At 37.4% G+C, this 23,556-nt stretch overlaps 1 protein-coding gene across 1 annotated transcript in view; it reads left to right on the forward strand.

The window, feature by feature from the left end:
• C5 (complement C5) overlaps positions 1 to 23,556 on the forward strand; it is a 79,746-nt gene that overhangs the window by 9,400 nt on the left and 46,790 nt on the right. Inside the window, exons 4-17 of the mRNA XM_068553836.1 lie at positions 2,056 to 2,126; positions 3,352 to 3,443; positions 5,441 to 5,523; positions 7,842 to 7,932; positions 9,793 to 9,907; positions 11,488 to 11,614; positions 13,839 to 13,954; positions 15,522 to 15,707; positions 16,919 to 17,122; positions 18,408 to 18,617; positions 18,739 to 18,888; positions 20,285 to 20,414; positions 21,772 to 21,834; positions 22,940 to 23,137. Of these exons, the coding sequence (XP_068409937.1) occupies positions 2,056 to 2,126; positions 3,352 to 3,443; positions 5,441 to 5,523; positions 7,842 to 7,932; positions 9,793 to 9,907; positions 11,488 to 11,614; positions 13,839 to 13,954; positions 15,522 to 15,707; positions 16,919 to 17,122; positions 18,408 to 18,617; positions 18,739 to 18,888; positions 20,285 to 20,414; positions 21,772 to 21,834; positions 22,940 to 23,137 (1,836 nt within the window). The remainder of the gene's footprint in view (positions 1 to 2,055; positions 2,127 to 3,351; positions 3,444 to 5,440; positions 5,524 to 7,841; positions 7,933 to 9,792; positions 9,908 to 11,487; positions 11,615 to 13,838; positions 13,955 to 15,521; positions 15,708 to 16,918; positions 17,123 to 18,407; positions 18,618 to 18,738; positions 18,889 to 20,284; positions 20,415 to 21,771; positions 21,835 to 22,939; positions 23,138 to 23,556) is intronic.

Genomic DNA, 23,556 nt, shown 5'->3' on the forward strand with positions numbered 1-23,556 from the left:
CCTTATTTACACAGAAGAAAAAGAATTACTGAGAAGTAATTCTTTTAAAATTTGATTACATCCTGCTGTCTATAGCTCTGATGTCCCAATGCACACATTTAATCTGAAGATCATTGAGGGATTTTTCTTATAAGCATCTTTAGGATAGAGGCTTAAATCTTCAAGGCTTTATAGGACAAAGGACTTCAGAGTATTGGACCAAAATCCTTCAATTTCACACAGCCTGTGTCCTGCCTTCCCCTCCAACCTTATCACCCGCCATGTTCCCCTTCATCGGTGGACACCAGCCAAGCTGACCTCTTTTCAGTTGCTTTCTCACACCATTTTCCCATCCACAGTAAAGCTTGTGCACCTCTTCCTGGTATATTCATGCCCCTTCCTTGCCTTCTTAACTCCTACTCAGCCCTTACGTGCCACCCCATAAAGGGCAGCCTTCTCTGCTTCAAAGCTCCCTCTTCCACACTCAGAAAGCCAGGGAGTGTCTTTTATGGCAGTTCCTACCCCTGGAATTTTACATTTACTTGTGTCATCTCGTGTTTGCCTCTCTCCTCCACTCCATTAGAGGGATTCCATGTCTGATTTGTCACCACCATATCTCTGTGCCTAGCATAGTGTCTGCACATAGAAGGCATTCAATATACATTTTAAAATTAATAAGCTATATCTTTGGCACAAAAAAATTATTGATCTTGCCTTTGATACACCATTGCTATGAAGACAAGATTAATTTTCTAACCTAACACAAAATGGGTTAGAAAGTGGACAAGTAGTAGCCGTAGAAATAATATAAAGTAAAAATAATAAACATTTATTGATTAGTTATTATGTGCCGGGTTATGCAAAAGCTTTGTCTCATTTAGGTTCACATACTATGTAGCAGATGCTAGCAGTCCTATCTTACAGATGCGGGAACTAAGGTGTAGAGGGATTAGGTATCCTGCTCTGGGTCACATTAGAAAGTGGCAGAGGCAGGAGTGAAACGAAAGTTTTGAACTCGAGGGCCTGAGCTCTTTTGTGGCATATTGCCTCTGGCAGCATCCCAGTGATGCTCAGGCCTGGACCAGGTATGTTCATAAAGCAGGAGGGAGGACTCGAGGAGGGAGACAGGGATGAGGGGACAGCAGAGTGAACGGATTTACTGAGCATTTTGCTTTGATCTTATGGTATAGTGAAACCAATTTTAGAGTGCTTAACTCGTGACTTCTTGTGTAGAGCTTTGCATAATACCGACCCTTTAAAAGGTTTATGGCATCGGATCAATTTTATTTTGTGGTTAAAGTTTTGGCCATGAAATGATTTGAGCATCAGTTAAACCCTAGAGAAATTATAATATGTCATTGGAAGGGACTAGATCAGCATGTCTCAAGCAGCTATGAGTTAAAAGCTAAGCTGATGCTTTTGTTTAAAAGGTGGGGATCTATTAACTGACAGAAAGAAGTGGAAGAGAACTAATTGTTATTGAGCCCCTGCCATTATTCTTTTAACAATGAGAGAACAATTGTAGGATCTGGCTCAATAAATATAACGAAACCATAGAATTCAATGCTATCTTTAGTAACAATAAGAGACAATTTGGGGCCTTGTTGTAAGAGTGTATAATGTCTGAAACAAACTACTTAATTTTCCATTAAAATCTTCAACTTTAATATGAGACAATTTATTATACTCCGATATAACCATATGGTAGACACCACTATTTTGCTACTATGAAATTCTTTATAAACAGTGGCCTAATTACAGATATAACTAATTTTGTACTATATATTTGTTCCCAAAAAGATGTATGTAAATATATTTTAATAAAGTGAACTGTACTTTAAATTCACTAGAAAGTAGCTCTTTAAAGGAATCCAAAAGGATTCTCTTTAAAAGAAAAAAATCATTTGTATGTATATGTCTACAAACTAACTTTTTCTTTCTTTTAAATATGGATTTTCATGTATGACTGTGTATTGGATTTTTTAAATGAGGCTCATCTCTTTTAAGGGTGATTATTGTAAAAAATCAAAATACTGTGCTTAGCAAAGTTTTTGATGATATCAATTATTCTTACAGTAAAGGTTAGAGTTTATTCACTGAATGATGACTTGAAGCCAGCCAAAAGAGAAACTGTCTTAACTTTCATAGTAAGTATGTTATTTATTTGGATGAGATACTCTGTTCCATAATCCTGCCTTCACACCATACTAACTCATTGTGTTCAGGAAATGATTATTGAACACTTTCTGCGAGTATAAAATTGTAGGTTTATACCTCTACAATATGTAAAAACCTCATGAAAATGAAATCTCAACAAGTTATGTTTTGAACTAAATCATTTAAATATATCCTTCATGATTTATTTCTTGAAGAAGACTGATCAATCACTAAGAATTAATTGAATACCTATTATGTATGAGATTTTTTATTTGTACAATACACTTGAGCAGTTTAGACTTTAGTAACTAACATACTAACACATGAAAAATAGTGCTAACCCATGAGATAAAGATCAACTGTTATTAGCTTTTCATCAGCCATGACATATGTAACAGATGATATGCACGTGTGAAATAAACTCCCATGGTCTTCCCAATTCGTGTCACAACCCTACAAATTTTTGTGGGGAAATAACTGCTCACCTATTAACAGTAGGTGTACTAGTAATTGGTCCTTCACTATAGGTTGCAGCACCTTTCCTCCTACTCAAAGAACCAAAAAGCTGAAAACCTTAACAGAACACAAATGAAAAAGAGGATTGTATAGGAAAAACCTTGAATCCTTCATAACTTACAAAAATCATAAAACTTTCACAAACTTTAACATCTGACTATTTTATAATGAATTACTTGAGAAGCATCCAGAGTGTTCCAAGATTGTGGTGGATAACTATTGACATAGACTGCAAACTTACAAAATGTCTAGCTAATAAATGCATTTTACAGCATATTTGCTTTGGAAAGCTTCAGATGAACACATACAAAATTTAGATTCAGGTATCTGTAAAGCATGTAAGTTCATATTTGGTTCATTATAACATCAGTTTTTGTCATACTTCTTTTTTTTTTAGTCGTACAATAGAGAGTTGAATCTTCTAGATAACTGAGACTAGGATACCCTGGACACTGATTTACTTTTTTTTTTTTTTTTCTGCTGAGGCAAGAGATGGAAGAGGGTCCAAAAAGAGGGAGGGAAGTGGCTTACATGGACCATATTTGCATTTCACAACATTTAAATGATTTTCCCCCTTCATATTTAATTTGAAGACATGGATATTTGTTAGTAAATATTTCTGTAGATCAAAGACAATATAATCAGTTAATTTTTAAAATGCGATTTATGTGATTTGAGGTTGTTTGTTTTTATTCAAAGGATCCTGAAGGATCAGAAGTTGACATGGTAGAAGAAAATGATTATACTGGAATTATCTCTTTTCCTGACTTCAAGATTCCATCTAATCCTAAGTATTTTAAAGTATTTGTTAATAAAGTTTTCTCTAAAAAGCACATCTGGAACTTCTGGTTGTGAGGTAGATAACCAATCAAATGGAGCCACCTAGTGTTAACAAAGAGTAGGTGAAATGAGGATATGCAAACTCTTTTCAAGTCTAATTAGAAGCTAGGCTCAGGTTCTGGCAAAACAAACAAACCACTCCCAATACTTCTTACCAATCCTCTTTACGTATAGAAATTAAAATTTGGAAGAGGCAAAAAACAGTCCCCAGGCCTTTTTTTTTCTTCCGATGAAAACCGTCAACCCTCCACCCTTCAAGGAATCTAATAGACTATCCGTCTAAAAGGCTGGTATTGTCCCATGCCTAGCTCTGAGAGTTTTAAAAATATTGGTCCCCTGTAGTCTTTACTGCACAGAATACCAGAAGACAGTTTTCAAGAGGGAGGGTGTTATTAATTTCCTCCATTTGGCCACATGCTAAAGGATTAAGAACAGAACCCAATGTGAAAAAAATTTAGTGAACACATTCCTGGTATATGCAAAGTACAACGGTAATGAGAAATTCAAAACAGAAATAAAGAATCCACAGTCCCTGTCTCCAGGGAACTTAGAGGAGGACAAATAAGTGCACCTATAAAATGACTACAATATCACTTTAAAGCAAAATCTTTTTATGGTCATTTTTGTCTGCCCTCTAGAATGGAGTTTGCAGTTAATTCACTGTACTGAAAATTTTCTAGAAATTTGGATGAAATTGGGGGATTTAAATAATTTGGATAATTTTTAAATTTTGTACTTCCTTGAAAATATTACATGCTCCATAGCACAGGATTTATCCAATTATTTTATAATTATTATCATTTCTCCAACTTCATCTTATGTCATTTGCTCCATGACAGATTATGTCAGCCATGACCAGTATTGTCTTACCCCAGTACATTTGCACATGTTGTCCCCTCTGCTTAGAATGTATTTCACCTTGCTCTTTACAAGGCTGGCTTCCTTTCATTCTTTAGGACACAGGGTAAATGCTCCCTTTTCAAAGAGGCTATCCCTGGATGCATGATCTAATGTAGTCTCTCTCTTCCTTTTACTCTCTTGTTTATTTTCTTCATGGCACTTATCTCAGTTTTGTAAGTAATTATTTATTAATTTACTTGCCTTTTATTCCCCACTAGACTGTAAACTCCTTGAGGACAGGGGTCTTGTCCGTATTGGTCACTTTTGAATCACTAGCACCTCAACATAACAGGCACTTGATAAATGTTCTTTGTGTAAATGATGACGATAACCATAATATTAAACTTTATTGATTGCATAACCAATGTGCAAGATAGATTTTATTTTTCCCATTTCACAAATGAATCTAAGTAATTTTCTCAAGTCCAATCTGCTACTAAACGTGAAAGTGGGAATTTGGACTCCCATGGACTAGTAACTCTGGGAAGACAGGATCTCTTCTATCTTCATTTTTTATCTCCAGTGCTTAATCCAGTTCTCAGTCAATATTTTTGAATGAAGGTTGTTAAACTCAGATCATTTTCCTCTTTAAACAAACCATATTTTGTCCCCAACCAAAACTTCATTTATGTGAAGTGTGAATTTTATCATCTGGATAGGCTTGACCTGTATTATATGTTTCTAGAGACATTGTTATGGATTTTCTACTACAGGGTGGATTTTAGTATTATGTTAGTATAATTAAGCTCCAGGATTAGTAAATTTTCAAGTATCATAAGCTCTTCAAATCAAAGCTATTATATTGAGATAAAAATACCTGAAAAAAATCACAGTGTATGAAAACTAATTACTAAACAATTTCTATTATCTTGAAAATGCTCAGTTATTTCTGTTTATTGCTTTCAAATCTGTCGTCGAAAAAAAGTACGTAGGCTATATGCATCTTTACTTACCTTTCCCTCTTTAAAATGGGAATTGATTAGATTTTCTTTGGGTGAATTAAAACCATTTGATGACTTCTGTAATTATAAATATTTTGCTTCCATAGATATGGTGTGTGGACAATTCGAGCTAAATATAAAGAAGACTTTTCAACAACTGGAACCGCATATTTTGAAATTAAAGAATATGGTAATTTCTGACAATTAAAAGTTTACCTATAAAGAGTTAGTATTTTTGCAATAATTCTTTTCATGAATGAACTTAATGCAAAATCACTCCCAGATGAAGATGAGGCCACTTGCAGGTATGGTTAGAAGTACTGCTCAAGGGGGTGGGAAGAGTTGTCCAAATGCCTAGGCTGTAGTTCTAGCTGCCCTTGGTAACCCTGAACAAGCACACCAGTCTCTCTGGACTTGTCTTCCTCTTTATAGAGCCTCAAGAGACGTAGTCCCCTGAGGAACTTGACTAGTTAAGGTCCTTTCCAGAATTATGATTTTAGGAGAAACTTAAACAGTCAGAGTTGAGGTGAACAGAACCTGGTAAGACTAATAGATGATTTACTCAATTCATTACAACCAGTTAGTGACAGAACAAGAACATTTGGATTTCCTTACCGCTAGTCCAGTGCTGTTTTCCTTCTAGCTCACAAATTCCTAATACATTGATCCAAAAATTTAAGATATTCTTATTTTGAAATCAATCATATTAATGGACTAATAATTAACATATAAACAGCTTAATCTTTCCATTTCTTGTGGTTGTTTACTAGAGTATTTGTGTGCTCTGATATCAAATTTAACTTTCTTTGCCTTGAAGTCATTTTTTTATTCCCCAGGAGACTCATAATAATGTGGCGAATAAACAACACGAATTTTAACAATTAACAAACGGTGACAAAGCAAATTTATTATAATGAAACTCAACTTTAAAAATTATAGGCTCCAAATAACATATAATCCTGACTGATCCCCCTTCCTCCAAGTGTTTTTGCTGCTTCTTGTAGATATCTAAAATTCATCTACCTCTTATTATCTGCAGCCACCCATTGATTTTACCAACAGGCTCCCTCCTGGTCTACCGCAACCCCCGCTAATTGCTGTCTCTGCTTCGAAGATATTCTCGCTTGGTATTAGCCAAAATAACCTTGGAATGCAAACTTTGTCATGTTATTTCTCTATTGAAAAGTCCCCAGTATCTCCTCATTCCCACCTCCTTTTCAGCCTCATTTATACCACTCCAGGAATGGTGACTTTGCATTTGATGTTCCACCTGCCTGCAACACCCTCCCTCTCCCTCTTGCCTAGCCAACTCCTACTCACCTTTCAAGTCTCAGTTGAAAAGCCATCTATTCAGTGAAGTTTTCCCTAAATTCTCTTTCCTGGGAAGGATTCCCTGTACTTATTTATATCAGTTTTCATAACTGTCATCTGTCATTTAGGTGTTTGTGTAATTCTTTGCTTATGCCTGTCTTCCCTGCTTGACTGTGAGCTCATTAAGGGCAGGGTTTGTGTCTTGTTCATTGGTATATCACTGTTGGCAGGAGTATGCAGGCTACATGGCACCTAGGTACTGGATGAAAGGATGAAATATTTTCCTCTACTTCATATCCTGGGGAGAACACATCTGCCTTGATCTTTAATAACATAGGAATGCAGCCCAGAGCAACAAATTGCATTGCTCTTTTTCTTCTGTTTTTCACCATCTAGAACACACATAAGCCATATCTGAAGCCAACTATCTCACTTACTCTCCTGTGTCAGTCTTTGTCTACAATATCAAGGTCATACAATCACCCAATTTTCTACTAACTGTTGTGCAGGTTAATAGAATCTGTAAGCCTCAGTACACAGTCTGAGTTAATATAAAGAGAAGACAGTGCCATTTTGACAGGTGAAATTGTTTTCTCTTGGGCAATCAAGATTCCAAAAACAGGAAAAAACCCTCCTTCCTTTCTGCCCTAATTTTTAATTTTGCATGAAAGTTCTTTCTTGTAGCTAATTGTAAGCTCTCTCTTCTTGACTAAAGTGAGAGTTTTATGTTGGAATTTGGAGACGATGGATTTTTCTACTAGACAAAAAAGGGAAATATTAAATAAGCAAGAAATTTCTTTTTCCATTTTGAAAGTAATAAACATTTGTTGAGCACGTACTATATTTGCGATTCATGAGAAGGATGAGAGGGGGAGACATACAAAGATAAAAAGAGAATAGTCTTTTTTGTTTCAAGGAGCCAATACTCTAGTGGAGGAAATAATCGATTGCCTATAATAAGTGCTGAAATCAAAGTATAAGTAAAGTGCTTCCAGTACATAGAGGATGGATTGACCTCTGATTGGTAGAATGGGAGGCTCCCCAAAGATAGTGTTGTTGTTGATGATAATGATGACAAGGTGGATGTTGTGCTGATGTAACAGCTTATCCAACTAATCCAGAAATACAGTTGGTTGCTATGATTTAAAGACTACTCTAAATTAAATGGTAATGTTGCCTCTTTGTTTTTATTTTCAGTGATGCCACACTTTTCTATCTCAATAGAAACAGAAAATAATTTCATTGGTTATAAGGACTTCAATAATTTTGAAATTACTATAAAAGCAAGGTAAGAAAGTTTTTTTTTTTTCAGATTATCTAGCTAAACTGAGTTCCAACTCTGGTGACAGTTGCCCAGAGTGAGATGTGTGATCTTTTTCCAGTTTTATTGAGATATAATTGACATATAACATTGTGCAAGTTTAAGGTGTACAATGTGTTGAGTTGATAGATTTATATATCGCTGAGATCTGTGATTTAGTGGCAATGTCTTCCATGACTTTGAAACCGACTGATTGAGAAGACACCATGCCTATAGTTTATTAGCTCATACTGATTTTAGCAGATTCTGATTTTAGCTTTGTTGGTTACTCACCAGAGGGGGAAAAAAAATCCTAAAGATTTAAGTTCAATGTGTATGTTTAGGAACCAGCAGGACTTAGGATATTGGGACTGAGATATGAAACCTTCACTTCTTGTCATTTTTAATGGCTTAATCAGCCAGCTAATGCTGCATAACTACTCTAAGATCCAATGCCTTAAAACCATAGTCATTTACGAGTCAGCTGGGCAGTTCTGCTGACCTGGGCCAGGCCGACTTCAGTGGGGCTCGCCCATGTGCCTGTAGTCAGTTGGCAGGTCAGCTGGGGGCCAGCTGGTTTACGGAGGTCTTACTCACATGCCTGGCAGCTGGCTAGCAGTTGACTGAAGCTACAAGGATGATTGGACCATATGTGTTTCTCATCAACCAACTGGCTAGCCTGTAACAGCAGCAATGCTCAAAGAGAGAAAATGGGAGCATAAAAGTCCTCTTGAGGTTTACACTTTGGGACTGGCACACCATCACTTCCAACACATTCTTTTTTTTTTTTTTTTTTTAAGATTTTTAGAAATTTCATGTAATGTCTCCAACACATTCTTTTGACCAAAGCAAATTACAAGACCAGCGCAAAGGAAATAGACTCCCTTCACACCCAAGGAGCTGCAAAAGTGGTGGATACATGGGGAGGTGGAGAATTGGGGTTATTTTTGCAAGCAATCTACCACAAAACCTTAGGTCGTTTAAAAATGACAATATACTGTAGTTATTAATAACATTAACCAATTTATATAACTATATGTGTCAGGCACTTTTGAAAGCACTCTGTATATATTAGCTCATTTAAGCTTTATGAAAACTCTATGAGGTAGATACTGTTACTATCCCCACATTACAAATGGAAAAACGGAGGTACATAAATGTTAAGTAATTTGCCCAAGATCACACAGCTAGTAAGTCACTTGGCCTGTCTCGTTCCAGAATCCATGCCCTCAAATGCTACCCTATACTGCCTCTCTTACTAGCATTTATTGCTCAAATAGAGTGTTTGCCCTTAATCTAAACCAGCATAAAAGGCTCACTTGACAGAGAATTGTAGAAATTGACTTCTTTTAATGGAGAGACTTACTTTTTTTGTTCAAACTATGAATAAGGAAAGTTAGCTCTTGCTATAGTATTTGCTGTGCAGAAAGTTTTCTTTATTATTACTTTAATTCTAAACTAAAAAAGGAAATATGCAGTTAGAATTTTAAAAAAGAACATATAACTGTGAGATCGGACATGCTGCTTTTAAAGACATAAAAGAAGATAAAGAGCAGCTCTCCACTGGTATCAAAATCATTGAGGAAGTGATGTGTCCTGTAAGAAAGGGCCCCAGACCTGACTCTTTTGATCTCCTCAAGATCAGTTTTTTTCATCTAGCACACAGTAATAAAAATCTGTACTTTGGCTTTATTATTGTAGCTTTATGAGGATGAAATATAACAGTGGATGGAAGGCACTTTAAAGTGTATCAAGTGCTTTATGTAATTTTGAATTGTTATATTTTATCCAGATTTTATTATTGTAACCCTGTTAGCAAAACAATTTTATGGTATGATTGTTTGACAGATATTTTTATAATAAAGTCATCAACGAGGCTGACGTTTATATCTCTTTTGGAATAAGAGAAGACTTAAAAGATAATCAAAAAGAAATGATGCAAAAAGCAATGCAAAGCACAATGGTAAGAGGTTCACTTGTACCTAAAGATCCATCATGAATGCTAGAGATGGAAAGTGACTTCAGAATCATCTAGTCCAATCTCTCATTTTATATAGGTGTGGAAATTGAAACTTAAAATCCTCCGTTGGTTTTTCACTATCCTTAGGATAAAGTTCACTTTCCTTGGCATCAGCTCCCCTCGCCAGCCCATCTCTCCCTTTCTTCTCCCTTGCACTGGTCACTCCAGTTTCTCAAAATTACCCTAGTCTCTCTTGCCTCCAGGTCTTTGCAGAGCTGCTCCTTCTGCTTGGGAATGCTCTTTCCCTTTGTCCCCTCCTGCCTCTTCTTTGCCCAGCTAATTCCTTCTCATTCTTTGTCTCAATGTAGACACACTTTCTACTCCCTCAGGCCTTGAGTCGCTCTCAGTGGAGCACGTTTCACACTTTATTGCAGTGGTTCTCAACCAGGGATGATTTTTACCCCCAAGGGGACATTTGGTAATGTCCAGAGACATTTGTGGTTGTCACAACTGGGGAAGAGGATCATACGGGCACTTAGTGGGTAGAGGCCAGGGATGCTGTGAAACTCCTTCAGGGCAGTGCCCCACAACAAAGAATTATCCTGTCCAAAATGTCAATAGTGCTGAGAAACCCTTCTTATTGTAATGGTTTATTTACTTCTCTATCATTCTCTACGCAAAACTCTTTGGGGGTCTGAATCATTCCCATTGTATGCCCAGAGACAGCCTCATTCATGGCAAAAAGTAGGTGCTCTATAAAAATTTATAAGTGAATGAATGAACTCACTGGGAAGTTATTGGTCCATGGTTAAGGGCTAGTGGTTGCTGGAGCTCAGAGTAGAGCCCTGGTCCCCTTTTCTCTAATTCAGTGTTCTTTACATTATACTGTGGATGGTAAGGGTTCATGTCATTTTGCTCACTGCTGCATATCCACATAGTTTGTATCATCAGTAATTTAGCCTTTGTTCTTTCAAGAGACAGTTTTATTTCTTTAAGATATAAATTAAATGCCTCTTTTTAATGCAAGATTCTATGTTAGACGCTGAGATTTAAAGCTACATAAGACAAAATCCCTGGCCTCATAGCACTCAATCTCAGAAGAAAAAAGAAGGCAAAATATATTTTACTGTTGTGGTTAATAATTAAATAATATCATGTGACTTAACCCCATATCCCATTACCCATTGTGTGTTTTTAAATTAGCGTTTCAAGATATAAGCAGCAAAGTACAAAGTAAATATCATAAAACCCCATAAACTCTCAGTTAAGAACAAAAGTAAGCTGAGAGCTCTAGAAAGATGAATGACTCAGTGATTGGAAGAAGTCATCTTTGCCAGCTAGTACAAAAAAGACCTGTGGAATCAAATGATGTTTAAGACTCTTCCGTGTCAAAATTCTAAACAAATAGATTAGAAAATAACATTCTGGGCTTAACTGTGGACTCATTTACTCTTTAGTGGTGACGATAAAGCATTCCTCTGACATTTGTCTTCAATTGAGAGGCTAGTAAAGGCACATTTTGTTCATTTTTTCCTTATAAATTCTTCTGTGAAATAACTCTTTCATTTTCCCCCTTTAAACAGTTGATAAATGGAATTGCTCGAGTCACATTTGACTCTGAAACAGCAATTAAAGAATTGTCCTATGGCAGTCTAGAAGATTTAAACAACAAGTACCTTTATATTGGTGTGACAGTCATAGAGTCTACAGGTGAGTTTGGTTTTTTTTTTAAACTTTCTCTTGGGAAATATTTAGACAGCATATTCAAGGTTCAAATAATTTCTACAGTTCTTTCACAGTTTACTTCCTTTTATAGTTAAGTTTTATTTTTTACATCATTAAAAACTGGGATTAGAGTATAGCTCTGCCACCCCCTAGTCACTGTGTCTCTATTGCCTCACTGGCAAGAATGGGATAACACCTGCCCATTTGGTATTCCAAGTGGGTCTGCACCTTATCTGACGTGAACATCTGGCACCCCGATTTTCTCACCCAGTAAGAATCAAAATCAAAGAGATTATGGGTGTAAAAACATTTGATAAACTACCATGCAAATGAAAGTTATTACTGCTATCATTGTTTTCGTCCCCTTAGCTGTACGATGATGGAGTTGAACAAAGTGCATCCTAAAGCCCTTTTCTTCTGTAATAGTCAGTAATTCTATCTAAAATTGGAGGTAATGTTTCTAAAATAGATCCAATAATAGCATATCCCTCATAGGGTTATGGTGAGGATCAAAGAGTCAGTATATGCAAAGCACTTAAAACAGCACCTCTTCTTCCTCCTCCTCCTCGTCCTCCCCCTTCCCCTTCACCCTTCCCTCCTCCTTTTTGTCCTCCCCCTCCTCCCTCTTCCTCATCCTCTCCTCCTCCGCCTCTTCCTTCCTTCTCCTCCTTTCTCCTCCTCCTTCTTTTCTCCACCTCCTTCTTTCTTAGCATTCTTAACACCTTGTCTAGTACTCTTAATCCTCACTCCAATGGTTTTAATAGTTATTAATTATTACTCCAAGTTGGGTTACTTTGTCTTACTTCTGAAATGTCTTGTTTACTAATGTAACTTATATTTTCAGGTCTATATTTAATCCCCAACCAACCTTGAACAAATAATTTAACCACACTGAGGCCACTTTTTTTTTCAATAAAATGACTGTTAGACCAAATTATTCCTAAGTCCCGTTCCATCTCTTTAAATTTGTCCTTCTGGGGTAGCAGAATGAAGAATTGAGGTAATTATCGAGTTACTAAGCACTTTGTATGCATCTGATGCTCAATAGATGTGGGAGAATGATGATGACTTTATACTCCCTGCCCTGGCTGTGTTTTTGACATTGTTTTAATGTTTCTTTCTTACTTTTATTTTTCTCAATTTATTACAAACAAAAAATTCAGTTTAAGCAATATTTATTAAGTATGCAAAGAGTGCTGATAAATATGCAGGCTTACAAATATTAATGATGCGTAATCCCAGTACTCAAGTGGTTTACAAACAAGCATTAGCTATAAGACAAGTAAACAAAGAACTCTGAACAACAAGGAATTCCATATGTGCTCTAAGAAAAGTGCTTAATGCTACTGACCTTCAGAAGAAGATGAGCTCCTAGGTGATTGCTGAGCAACCAAGAACGGTGTCCTGAAGATGATTGGTCTTGTCTTGAAAGATAAGTAGGGTTTTGAGGCAGGGATAACAGCCAGGATGAAGTGGGCCACCCTTCACAGAGTGGACATACCAAGAGTGGGAGGTGAAGCTTGACCTTTGAGAATAGCAGATTATTCCTTTCCTGAAGTATAGGATATATATGTAGGGGTATTAGGGATGTCATACTGGAAAGGAGTTTGGGGATACTAGAGCTTTGTATATCACTCTTAATAGTTTAGCTTAAGTTTTAGCTAATGGGTAACAAACACTATTGGGGTCTTGCCAGTAGACCCTCTGGGTTCTCTCTACCTCAAGCTCTCCTTTTATGTCTTCTCCACTTCTCTCCGTATCCCCCTGCTCTCTAAAGGTGAATGCCCTGTAAGGCTTAGTCTCTGGCCTACCCTTTCTTCTCTCCTTAGTCTCTGGCCTACCCTTTCTTCTCTCCTTAATGCCTTATACATATTTAACTGAAACTCAGGCCACTGGTGAAAAGTGGTGTCCCTTCCTCGAACTCTTCCTCGGTCCAATCCTATTGCTCTACTTCCACAAGGACCATCTCTGCCCACAAGCCTTGTGCGTAAGGCTTTGGAAACTCCTGAGAAGAGTTTAGACTCTTCTCTGCACTGCCCCTCTGAACCAAGACCCATATCCTACTTGCTGTTGGTAAATGAATGAGTGCAGGAATGGAGTGAATGAATGAATGAGTAGGTCTGTGGAGACATATGAACACAAAATAGCTCCCCACACAGATCAGTACACTCCTAAAAAAAGGTCAACATAATCCTTGTCATTTCTTTAGGTGGATTTTCTGAAGAAGCCGAAATTCCTGGCATCAAATATGTCCTTTCTCCCTACAAACTGAATTTGGTTGCTACTCCTCTTTTTGTGAAGCCTGGGATTCCATTTTCTGTCAAGGTAGATGATGGGGGGAAACTGCTGAATGTGATTATCTTTTTCTAAAAATATGGGGGTGGCAAACGAAAGAAGGATGATGGAGAGGCAAATCACAGAGGGAACTCGTTCTGTGTGTGAAATCTGCCCCTCCGACTATGTGGCGGGCGGTGGGAAACTGCAAGCCAGCTTCAGCCTTGGGGATGATATCGACCCTTAGGGCAGTATCACTATTTAGTAAGATAGCCTGTGTTAAGCATTCCCTAAATGAGCATTGCATTAAATGATATGTAAATAAAACCCCATAAGTTTATAGTTCAAAAAACACTAAAGTTTAAAATTATTTGGCAACGTGCTCTTTAAAAGTCTTAAGACAGAGATAGCATTCCTTGAAAATAAACCCCTTTCTCTCACCATTTTTTACTTCCTGTGTGTCTCTGAGGGCGCATTTCTGTGCTTTTCACTCTGCATTCTCTTTGTACATAACTCTGTCTGATCTCATCTCTCTGTATTGTTCTCCATCCTTTCCATCTTGACACTTTCTGTCTGTCCCTGACTCTTTTCTCTATGTTTTTTTTTTCTCCTTTACAATATTTTCTCTCCTTCTTCCACTTTTCCTTTTTAAAATGCTGATAGTATGGAGTTAAAACATTCATTTGACATTTTAATTATATTTTATTGAAGATTAGTATTCTATATCTTATTATATATAATATAAAACATGGTCTATTACATATATGTTTTATTATATTTATAAAATGGACATTTTTATTCCCTATCTTTTACAAAGCTAGAGTAGAATTTTTTTATTCTTTGAAGATGTGTTGCTTTTAAAAATCAACTTTAGGATAATTAAAATGGGTTATTTATTACTTACCGTAGGTCACTGGCCTTTAAGGGAAAAAAATTTACTAGACCACAAGCAAGCTTTGGACATGCTTATAGCTTCTTATTATATATACAACATATTTAATAATATATAACATATCACTATATAATGCATATGGTAATTTATAATATATTATGGAGTATATTAATATAATATATAATACAAGATCACAAAATATGTCACTATATAGAATTTATTATTTTAAAATATATTTTGTATATTTCATATCACATATACAAATAAATAATATAAAATATATCCTTGTGGAAATTCTATATGTCCATATGCATGGCAATGAGAGGTAGAGTTTGAGAAAAAAAAAGATGCATTTATTATTTCTCATATCCAAGAGAATCATTCCCAGAAGTGATTGCCTCATTTTTTCCTTTATCCAGTTCTCAACCAATTGAACACACACAGAAATTAAATAGCAGAAGACCTTATCACGTCTACTTGGCAGACCTAATGTGATGATACTTATATTCTGAGTCTTCTCTATATACAGGGGAATCCATTCAAGGATGATTTAACTAAATAAGATTAAACCTTTCTATATATAAGCTGAGAAAATGCTTCTGTTTCCTGAATTGAATATGAATAAGTTATACATTGGTGAGGAGGAGGGGAAATTATTTCAGAATTGTTGTGCTTTAAAAGAAGTGATGAGCTCTTGAAATGAATTTGGACTGTTCTGACAAACAGGTGCAGGTTAAGGATTCACTTGACCATTTGGTAGGAGGGGTCCCGGTGACCCTGAGTGCACAAATGCTCGATGTAAACCAGGAGACATCCGACTTGGAGTCAAAGCAAAGTGTAACACATTCCAGTGATGGAGTAGCTTCTTTTGTGGTGAATCTCCCATCTGAAGTGACGGTGCTGGAGTTTAAAGTGAGCTGAATTCTCCTGTTAAGTTTTCTGGGACAGTGTGTACTTTTGACTGTGTGTTTTGGCCAATGTGCAGAACAAACGCGGCAGATTTTATACATGAGTCCAGTGAACAGTTCCACAATTTTGCATCCGAAAAAAGAAAAAAAAAAGCACCAGAGGCAATCTGCAAATTCATTGACTGGTCCTTGAGGAAGATAAATCTATCAATTTTTTATTTGGGGTGAATTATTTTCTCTCATGTCTGTAAGATTGTATTAGAATCTAGAAGTATCAAAATAGGTATAGCGGTGGAAATCAGTGATAGAAATATTCTCTGTTTCCCAACCCCCAACTTTTTATCTCTTTTCAGGGCCACAAAAGAGCCAAACGTGGAAGCCTCTCTTTTTTCCAGCTGTATGAATCACTCTACCTTAGAGCTCCTTAATAGTCTTCTCTCCCAGCAAATAATACTTAGGTTCCCAATCCCAAATAAAAAATGAGTAACTTAGTAATGCATGTCAATGACCCCAGCAGGCATAGATTCACTATCATCTACTGAGCCCGTATGAAGTGCTAGGCATTTTGCGCTAACCATTTTGCGGCTGAGGAAACAGAGGCTTTTAACCTTTCTTACGGTTAAATAACTTATCCAGACTTAATAAATGATGGTACTCAAGAGGCAAACCAATGCCTATCTCACTCCAGAGCATGAGCTATTAACCAACCCCTCTGCTGTCGAAGGCCGATATTGGTGCCATGATATCATTTCTGCCCCACTCTGTTTGTAAGCCCTTCTCTGTGCCACGACTTCACAATGAAACTGGGCCAGAGAGTCTGTGTGATATCCATTCACGACTCCTGTCCCCAGTCCTCAGGACCTCCCCACTGCTACCCTTCCAACCCATAGGAAAAGGAGTCCCCAACTCACCATGACACTTCAGGAAGGGTGCCAATATTTGTTCCACGAGCATCTTTCTCTCTTCACTGCACCAGGCTTTCCCACCGTGGCCCACAATCCCATATTATCCCAATTATTGTCCATAGCCTTTGTAAAGTTACTTGATACTGCAGCTGTACAAACACATTGGAGTAATGGATTTCTTTTTTCTTTAGAATTTGGTGTTGCGAATTTTACAAATTTATAAAGCAAAGAAAGGAATTGAAAATGTATGTTTCACGGAAAACATTACATCACAGTCCATGTATCTTTTTTTACTTTTTTTCCTTTTCAGGTCAGGACTGAGGACCCAGATCTTCCAGAAGAAAATCAGGCCAGCAAAGATTACCGAGCAATAGCATATTCATCTCTCAGCCAAAGTTATCTTTATATTGACTGGACTGAAAACTATAAACCTTTGCTTGTGGGAGAACATCTGAATATTGTTGTTACCCCCAGAAGTCCATATATTGACAAAATAACTCACTATAATTACTTGGTAAGTATAATAATGAAAGATTTATATCTATCTATTCTCCCACCTGATTTTCCTTTGCTTATAGAAAAGGGTTAGAATGATCCCTTACGTATATTCTTACAAAGCACTTTCAAAAACATCACCTAATTTGATAATCAGTTTTTCAAAAGCCCTTGAGACAGGGCATGATTTTCATGACTACTTCACAGATGAGGAAACTGAGGGACAAAGAGGTTAAAGACTCACTACAGTCACTCAGCTGGGAAGAGGAAGGTGGTGATTAGATTAGACCTGGGAACCTCTGACTCTGTGTTATATGCCTTTCACCAAAGACAGCCTGATTCCTCCACAGAGAGAGCCTGATTAAATTCTCACATTACCTCTGCTCTACTTCATGGCCAAAGATTACACGCCTAGACCCATTTAAAATATGTGCATTTCATTGGAAAAAAGAGGGGACCCAAATCCTGCTCTTAAGGGTTGAGTCATATCATACCTGCTCCAGCAACATCCCTGTTACATCACTTAAATCAAACGGAGGTGTCAGTCAAGGCTGTCAGTGAAAGGTAGGAAAGAATGTAAAAAAAAGGTTAAGGGTTTCCTGACAATTACCCAAGAAATGGAATTAATTATTCTGATGATCAGGCCAAACAGGTGATGATGATTTTTTTCAACAGTTTTGAAGAAGAAATTAAAAAATAAATGAGGACCATACTGACTGATGAATAATTAGGGGACTTGTTTAGGGACTACGTACCAAAACCACATATACAGTCCTGTTCTCTAAGGACAATTTAAGGGATCTTTGAGGACATTTTGGCTTCATATGATTTTTAGGGTTTTTTATTTTAAACTTACACCTCCAATTTAGAACCTAATCTCTGGCTTTAAAACTTAAGGCCAGAAATTAGGGAAAAATAAAATGCACTCTACCTCCTCGTCTATATTTTTTAATCAACTAAACAAGGAGATGTTAATGACAGTGTGATGACTTCAAACAGATTTGAGGTCAAATTTTAGCTCTCTGAATTCGTAGCTAGGTGGTTTTGAACTGAAATCAGTATGACATTTAGTTAATTCCTGAACCTCAGTCCCTTTATCTGCACAATGGAGATAGTATTCCTATCCTTCTGGTTATTATGGGAACTAAAAGAGTTAATTAAATGTAAAGTTCCTGGCACATAGTAGGCCCATACAGTGTTAACTTTCTTTTTCTTTAACGTAATTTCTACTCCAGCTCCAAGCTCCATCCTGAAGCAAATGTTTTGTTTTTGTAATTACCGTTGCTACTGCTGTTTATTTTTAGATTTTATCCAAGGGCAAAATCGTTCACTTTGGCACAAGGGATAAACTTTCAGATTCAGATTATCAAAGTATAAACATTCCAGTGACACAGAACATGGTTCCTTCAGCTCGTCTCCTGGTCTATTACATTGTTACAGGAGAACAGACCGCAGAATTAGTGTCCGACTCAGTCTGGTTAAATATTGAAGAAAAGTGTGGCAACCAGCTCCAGGTAAGCCACAAACTGTAAGTCACAATCCAACTTTCTTCTGAATAAAGGGGCTGTAAATGCAGCTATCTGTGAAGTTTTTGTGTCATACAGATGATATTTTCTCTTTCACATGACCTTATAGGTTCATCTGTCTCCAAGTACAGATCCATATTACCCTGGCCAACATGTATCTCTTAATATGGCGACTGAGTTGGATTCCTGGGTGGCTTTAATGGCAGTGGACAGCGCTATATATGGGGTGCAAAGGACAGCCAAGAAACCCCTGGAAAGAGTTAAGTAGTGCATGGCCTTGGTTACTGGGGTGGCCCTATGCAGTGCTTCACAAAGTGTGGCCACTAGGGTAAGTCGTGGGGGAAGAATTAAGGGAAGACTAGACCTGCTTTTCTGTAATCTACTCAAAACAGTGACTCTTAGGAAGGTAAACCATCCTCACGTTAGTCTCTAAAGCCCAGGTCTGTCCATTTTTACTTTTCCAAGTATGGAATTAAGCACTTTAAAAACATATGCCATGATAGCAATTACATTCATGGGCAAAGTGCCATTGATTGGGAGGGTTTGGAGATTTGGGAGCAGGGAGTTTTATAGTAGCAGCAACAGAGAAGAATGAATAGGCAACCACTGGGGGTTTTTTGGGTTTTGTGTCCTTTTTTTTTTTTTTTTTTTTTTTTAAGGTTTATTTATTTATTTATTTATTTATTTTGGCTGTGTTGGGTCTTCGTTTCTGTGCGAGGGCTTCCTCCAGCTGTGGCAAGCGGGGGCCACTCTTCATCGCGGTGCGCGGGCCTCTCACTATCGCGGCCTCTCCCGCCGCGGAGCACAGGCTCCAGACGCGCAGGCTCAGCAGTTGTGGCTCACGGGCCCAGTTGCTCCGTGGCATGTGGGATCTTCCCAGACCAGGTCTCGAACCCGTGTCCTCTGCATTAGCAGGCAGATTCTCAACCACTGCGCCACCAGGGAAGCCCTTGTGTCCTTTTTTTACTCATTAAAATCTGTGGCCCAGAAGAATCTGAAAGTGATTCACTTCCCCTAAGTTCCCATTTATCTCCCCTAAGCTCTGCTTCTATTTTCTAGGCTTGAATTTCTTTGAAGGAGGAAGAAAGAACTGAGAAACTATTAAGTTAAAAACATTCAGAAAGGAAAAAACATTTGGGGTCAAAATTAAAACTGGAAAAAGCCTGCCCCCGCAAACAAGTTCTCACCCACTTAGAACCTAGAGCCCTCTTCCCCAAAATACAAGAGATTGTGCTCTTTTTTCTTTTAGCGACTTAAAAATTAGCTTGTTTATTAATTCATTTATTCATATATTCACTCATTTATTCATTTTTGGACATTATATTGATCGCAGTATGCAATCTGTGTACAAAACAGCATGGGGTCGATGTCAAAGAATCACCTCATCAAAGCTTAAGACTTAGTTCTTGATTTAATTTTGAATAGGTATGTATTTCTAAATACAAAAGGACAAACTAAAGGAATGCAGTTGGGAAATTTGGTCTTTGCCCATTTGATAAATGAGTGGGCTGTGCATTTCACAGATTTGTTAGAACCATGTAACAACTTGTACCTTTAGTTTTTCATAGGAATGATTTCCACATCTGAATAGGCTCACCATTTTGCCTTTAGTTAATTCCTAAGAATTATGAAATTAACTAACTACCTCTGGACAGGTATTTCAAACTTTAGAGAAGAATGACCTGGGCTGCGGGGCAGGTGGTGGCCGCAACAATGCAGATGTATTCCACCTGGCTGGACTCACCTTCCTCACCAACGCAAACGCAGATAACGCCCAGGAAAATGGTAAAACACTCAGTACTTTTCGTTTATTCTTCAAATTGATGACTGAAATTTACATGGATGATTTGCCTCCCAGACCTCATTTTTGTCCCTCCTCCAGAATATTCTCTACACTGATCTTATAATGACATGACTAGGTAATGCCTCTGTATAAAATGTTTCATTAGCCTTCAAGATAAAGTACAAATTCTTTACTGTAATACTCAAGGCCTTCCACGATCCTCTCTCCAGCTCCATCCAGCTGTTTCTCATCTCACTCTACATGACCTTATGTCTAAGCCATACAGAACCAAGTTAGTTATGGGTGGCACTAAGCTATTATACATCTTTGGGCCTTTCCTTATTAGGACTGCTTTCCCTTTTATTAGCCTGGAGAAGCTAGAAGAAGAATCATCTCCTTGATTTGGCCTCTTCCCCATATAGAATTGATCATTGCCTCCTCCTTTAATAGGGGGAATACTATAGGGAGGACTAGATCTATTTATAGCAGTTCATCACTGTACGTTCTTACACTTAATTACACATCTTGTCTCAGTCACTGCACTGGGAGCTCTTTAAGGGCAAGGACCACATCTTTTTTTTTTTTTTTTTTAATGTTTCTGTTGCCTAACTTTTTTTTTTTTTTTTTAATTAAACCTTTCTTACAACACTTCTTAATTTTATTTATTTATTTATTTTTGCTGTATTGGGTCTTCGTTTCTGTGCGAGGGCTTTCTCTAGTTGTGGCAAGCGGGGGCCTCTCTTCATCGCGGTGCGCGGGCCTCTCACTATCGCGGCCTCTCTTGCTGTGGAGCACAGGCTCCAGACGCGCAGGCTCAGTAATTGTGGCTCACGGGCCCAGTTGCTCCGTGGCATGTGGGATCTCCCCAGACCAGGGCTCGAACCCGTGTCCCCTGCATTGGCAGGCAGATTCTCAACCGCTGCGCCACCAGGGAAGCCCAAGGACCACATCTTAATCATCTTCTTTCTGTGGTTTTAAAATTGTTCATAATTATACATGATACTATTATTTGCAGTAATATAAACACCAAAAATAATTAAAATACCATACCTAACAGAAACATGGCTCACTCTAAAAGCTTAGATATTTCCTTGTAATCAGTGGATCAAAAAGGTTGCAGGATTCAAAACCAAATTCAGATCAAACAGGTCAAACTGTGTGACAATAGATTGTGAGCTCCTCTAAAAACAAGTCATATTGAGATGTGTGGTGTGCGGTGCCTAGTCGAAAGCAGGCTCTCAGTATCTGTTGAATGAATGACGTGAATGTTTTAAAAAGTTAAATAATTTCAGGGAATTTTGTGGTTTTTGAGATTTTATCTCCTTTTTCCCCGTCTTTTTCTGTATCTTTTTAAAACAGATGAACCTTGTAAAGAAATTCTCAGGCCAAAAAGAATGCTGCAAAAGAAGATAGAGGAAGAAGGTACTCTAAAAGTTTCATGTGATTGTCAAAAGGTTATGATCGTGTCATTCAAAAGCTGGAGAAAAGTAAACATTATCTAATTTCTCCTAATTCAAATAGAATGGGTGAAAAGAAAGATATGTACAGACATCTAGCTCACCTCCCCTGGAAAGGTTAATCCAAATTAATCCAATAGTTCATTTGCCATAACCTTAATCTGAGGGAATAAGTCTTTGTTATTTCTATCTCTAAAATGTAAAAGATTAACTTTTATTTGTCACAAATATTTCCTCTCTGCAAACTTCATCTAGTAATTAAAATCACATTCTTCCGTTTTATTCTAACAAAATCCATGATTTAAGTAACTTTGAGATATACCTGGAAGTCTATCTCTTATTGCATGCATTTAACAGTTAAGAGTATTTTAGATTATTTGGTGGGGGGGAAATAATCCCAACAGAAATTATTTTTAAGTATTATTTAAACAGAGATATGATAATTGGCAATGTTACAATAGAAAGAACATTGAACCAGGAGTCAGTGCCCTGAGCTCAACTAATAAGATGTTTATAGTAGTACAATAATACTTTCCATCTGTATATGAGTCATTTTAATTCTAACCTTCATTCTAAGTTTTAATGATATGAAAAGAGAGATACTGATTAATCGAAGCACTTATGATGAGGAAAGATGCCACTGGTGAAGAAATGTTTGAAACCACAAACCACAAGAAACGTTTGAAAACAATAGGATATTTAGCTTGAAGAAGAACATACTTGTATAGTGATGGTAACTATCTTCAGATATTTGCAGGCTTCTCAGATCATTAACTTATTTTACTCAAAGGGTGCTGAACCCAAGGCGCCAGTTTCAAAAGTCAGTCCTCAGCTTAGTTGCAGGAAGCCCTTAACCATTTAGTGCAAATCAGAGTGGACTACCTTATGGGGCCACATTCTCCCATTCCTAGGGTAGTTCCAAAGTGGGGCTGGACAGTCAACTAGCCATGGCTGTTGTGGGGCTGGGGTCCTGTGACAGCAGAAATCCAGTATCCCTCAAGAGCCTTTCTAAGCCTGAGATGTTTTGACTCTATGCATAATCAAGGGCACTTGAATTATTACCATTTCAGCTGCTAAATACAAATTTGCAAAGTTGAAGAAATGTTGTTATGATGGAGCCTATCGTAATGATGATGAAACCTGTGAGCAGCGAGCCGCTCGGATTAAGATAGGCCCAAGATGCATCAAAGCTTTCAAGGACTGTTGTGCCATCGCAAGCCAGTTCCGTGCTGAAGAGCATCATAAAAATATCCAATTGGGAAGGCTACGTAAGTTTGACATTTTCTATTGGAAAATATGGGGAGCTTGATGTAATTTTATGCTTCCGAAAAAGGTGGTTTACATGCTCTATTTAAAACGGAAAGTAGAAAAGATAACTTGCAAATGCTGTTAAGAAAAAAATTTTGTTGTCATTTTTGGGAATCAGAAGAGGTATATATAGTACAGAGTAGAGTGCACTAGTCCATAGTCAAGACCCAGGCAAGTTTGAAGCTGACTCATTCTATAAACGTGAATGATTATTTATCCTCTCTGAGCCTCAATCTCCTCATTTTTAAAGCAAGAAGCTTGGGCCAGGTGATCTCTAATATGCCTTTTTTTAAAAAAAATAAGTTTATTTATTTATTTATTTTTGGCTGTGTTGGGTCTTCGTTTCTGTGCGAGGGCTTTCTCTAGTTGCGGCAAGCGG

This window comes from Eschrichtius robustus, chromosome 10 (genome assembly GCF_028021215.1).
Source record: "Eschrichtius robustus isolate mEscRob2 chromosome 10, mEscRob2.pri, whole genome shotgun sequence".
NCBI lineage: Eukaryota > Metazoa > Chordata > Mammalia > Artiodactyla > Eschrichtiidae > Eschrichtius > Eschrichtius robustus.